This window comes from Penaeus vannamei, chromosome 17 (genome assembly GCF_042767895.1).
Source record: "Penaeus vannamei isolate JL-2024 chromosome 17, ASM4276789v1, whole genome shotgun sequence".
NCBI lineage: Eukaryota > Metazoa > Arthropoda > Malacostraca > Decapoda > Penaeidae > Penaeus > Penaeus vannamei.
In genome coordinates this window covers 10,152,363-10,154,862 of record NC_091565.1, presented here as the reverse complement: position 1 = coordinate 10,154,862, position 2,500 = coordinate 10,152,363, and the positions used below count along the sequence as shown (strand labels likewise).

At 46.1% G+C, this 2,500-nt stretch overlaps 1 protein-coding gene across 1 annotated transcript in view; it reads left to right on the top strand.

The window, feature by feature from the left end:
• LOC113805497 (nephrin) overlaps positions 1 to 2,500 on the top strand; it is a 144,199-nt gene that overhangs the window by 37,240 nt on the left and 104,459 nt on the right. Inside the window, exon 5 of the mRNA XM_070132437.1 lies at positions 19 to 164. Coding sequence (XP_069988538.1) covers positions 19 to 164 — 146 coding nt within the window. The remainder of the gene's footprint in view (positions 1 to 18; positions 165 to 2,500) is intronic.

Genomic DNA, 2,500 nt, shown 5'->3' with positions numbered 1-2,500 from the left:
CCCTTCTTCTACCCACAGTGTTACCCTTAAGCGTGGTGATCAGCACCCCTGGAGCCGCCCGAGAAGGTCAGCAGACGAGACTCACGTGCACAGTTCATGGGTCACGCCCGCCGCCCATCATCACGTGGACCTTGAGGGGCATCACCAAGAGGGCGGAGCTTAAGGTAAGGATGAGGGGGTAGGGGGCGGAGTTTAATTTAAGGATTAAGGAAAGGGGGTGGAGTTTATTTTACAGATTAAGGAAAAATGGGCGTTTGATTTAAGAATTAAGGAAAGGAGGCGGAGTTTAATTTTAGAATTAAGGGAAGGGGGCGGAGCTTATTTCAAGGAATAAGGAAGGGGGCGGAGCTTATTTCAAGGAATAAGGAAGGGGGCGGAACTTATTTCAAGGAATAAGAAAGGGGGCGGAGCTTTAACTAAGGAATAAGGAAAGGGGGGCGGAGCTTATATCAAAAATTAAGAAAAGGGGCGGAGCTTTATTTCAATATTAAGGAAAAGGGGCGGTCCTTAATTTAAGGATTAAGGAAAGGGGGCGGAGCTTTATTTCAATATTAAGGAAAAGGGGCGGAGCTTTATCCAAGGATTAAGGAAAATGGGCGGTACTTGATTTAAGGATTAAGGAAAAGGGGCGGTACTTAATTTAAGAATTAAGGGAAGGGGGCGGAGCTTATTTCAAGGAATAAGGAAGGGGGCGGAGCTTTATCCAAGGACTAAGGAAAGGGGCGGAGCTTATTTCAAAAATTAAGAAAAGGGGAGGAGCCTGATATAAAAATTAAGGGAAGGGGCGGAGGAATAGAAGACGAAAGAGGCAATAAGCAAGACGAAACAATGAAGGAGAAGGCAAAGACACGATAACAAAGTGGATTCCGAAGAAGTGGGATGAGAGAAGGGGTGGAGGGAGAATTGAAGAAGGAGGAGCTGGAAAAGAGAGGAGGAGAAGGTGAAGGAGGAGGAGGAGGAGGAGGAAGAGGAGGAGGAAGGAGGGTGGAGGAGGAGGGAGGATATAAGCGGAGGAGGAGGAGAAGAGAAACTGGAATAAAAACGAAGGAGAAGGTGAAGGAGGTGGAGGAAGGGGAGGGGTGGAAGGAAGAGGAGGAGTAGGAGGAAGTTGAAGAAGAGGAGTAGAAGGAGGTGGAGGAGGAAGAAGAGGAGGAGGAGCGGAAGAGAAGGAGGAAGAAGAGGATTAGAAGGAGGAGGTGAAGAGAGGGATGGAGAAGGGATGGAAGAGGGGAAGAGAGGAAGACGGAGCAAAATGAAAAGGTGGAGAGGTGGAAGGAATTGCGAGTGGAGTATTAAAAATGTGGAGAAAGAGGAATGGAGGATAAAGGAGCGGAGAGGATGGAAAGGAAAGAAGTGGAGGAAGGAAGGACAAATTAAAAAAAAAATGTGGATGTGGGGACGTCTGTGATGAAATAGAAGCCCTTGATTAAAAATAAATAAATAAATAAAAGAAAAAAAAATACGTTGTGGGTACGATGGTTTTCCCAAAACATAATATTATGTAATAACAGGATAATTGCCTAAAACTTAATTTTTCGTTTCTATACTGAAAATAATTTTCTGTGCATATCATCACAAATTATCCTACTAAAGGAATTACTATTGGATTTCAAGGCTTTCAAAAATGTTAATGCAGGTTCTTCGATCTCTCTCTCTCTTATTCTCTTTCCTTCATTTTCTGTGTCTCTCTGTCTCTCTCTTGCTCTCTCTGTCCCTCTTTCTTTTGATCTCTCTCTCTCTCTTTCTGTCTCCCTTTCACTCTCCCTTTCTCTCTCTCTCTCTCTCTCACTGACTTACTCCCTCACTCACTCTCTCTCTCTTTCTTTCTCTCTCTCTTTCTGTCTCCCTATGTCTCTCTCCCTCTCTCTTTCTCTCTCTCTCTCTCTCTTTCTCCCCCCTCTCTCTCTCCCTCCATCTCTCTCTCTCTCTCTCTCTCTCTCTCTCTCTCTCTCTCTCTCTCTCTCTCTCTCTCTCTCTCTCTCTCTCTCTCTCTCTATCTCTCTCTCTCTCTTTGCTCTCTCTCTCTCTCTCTTTTGCTCTCTCTCTCTCTCTCTTTTCTCTCTCTCTCTCTCTCTCTCTCTCTCTCTCTCTCTCTCTCTCTCTCTCTCTCTCTCTCTCTCTCTCTCTCTCTCTCTCTCTCTCTCTCGCTCTCTCTCTCACTTTCTCTAAACTCTCTCTCTCTCACTCTCACTCTCTCTCTCTCTCTCGCTCTCTCTCTTTCTCTGTCTTTCTCTCTATTTTCTCTCTCTCTCTCTCTCTCTCTCTCTCTCTCTCTCTCTCTCTCTCTCTCTCTCTCTCTCTCTCTCTCTCTCTCTCTCTCTCTCTCTCTCCTCCTCCCCCCCCCCTCTCTCTTTTACTTTTGATCACGCAAAGACCGACACACGGCAATCCTGAGAGCCACAGAGACGAAAAAGCCATCGGAGAGCACGCAATCTCCGCCCTTATCAGAGTCGTACCTCCGACGGCGCGCGCTCCAGCTTGCTTCCACTTTATCTTGAAA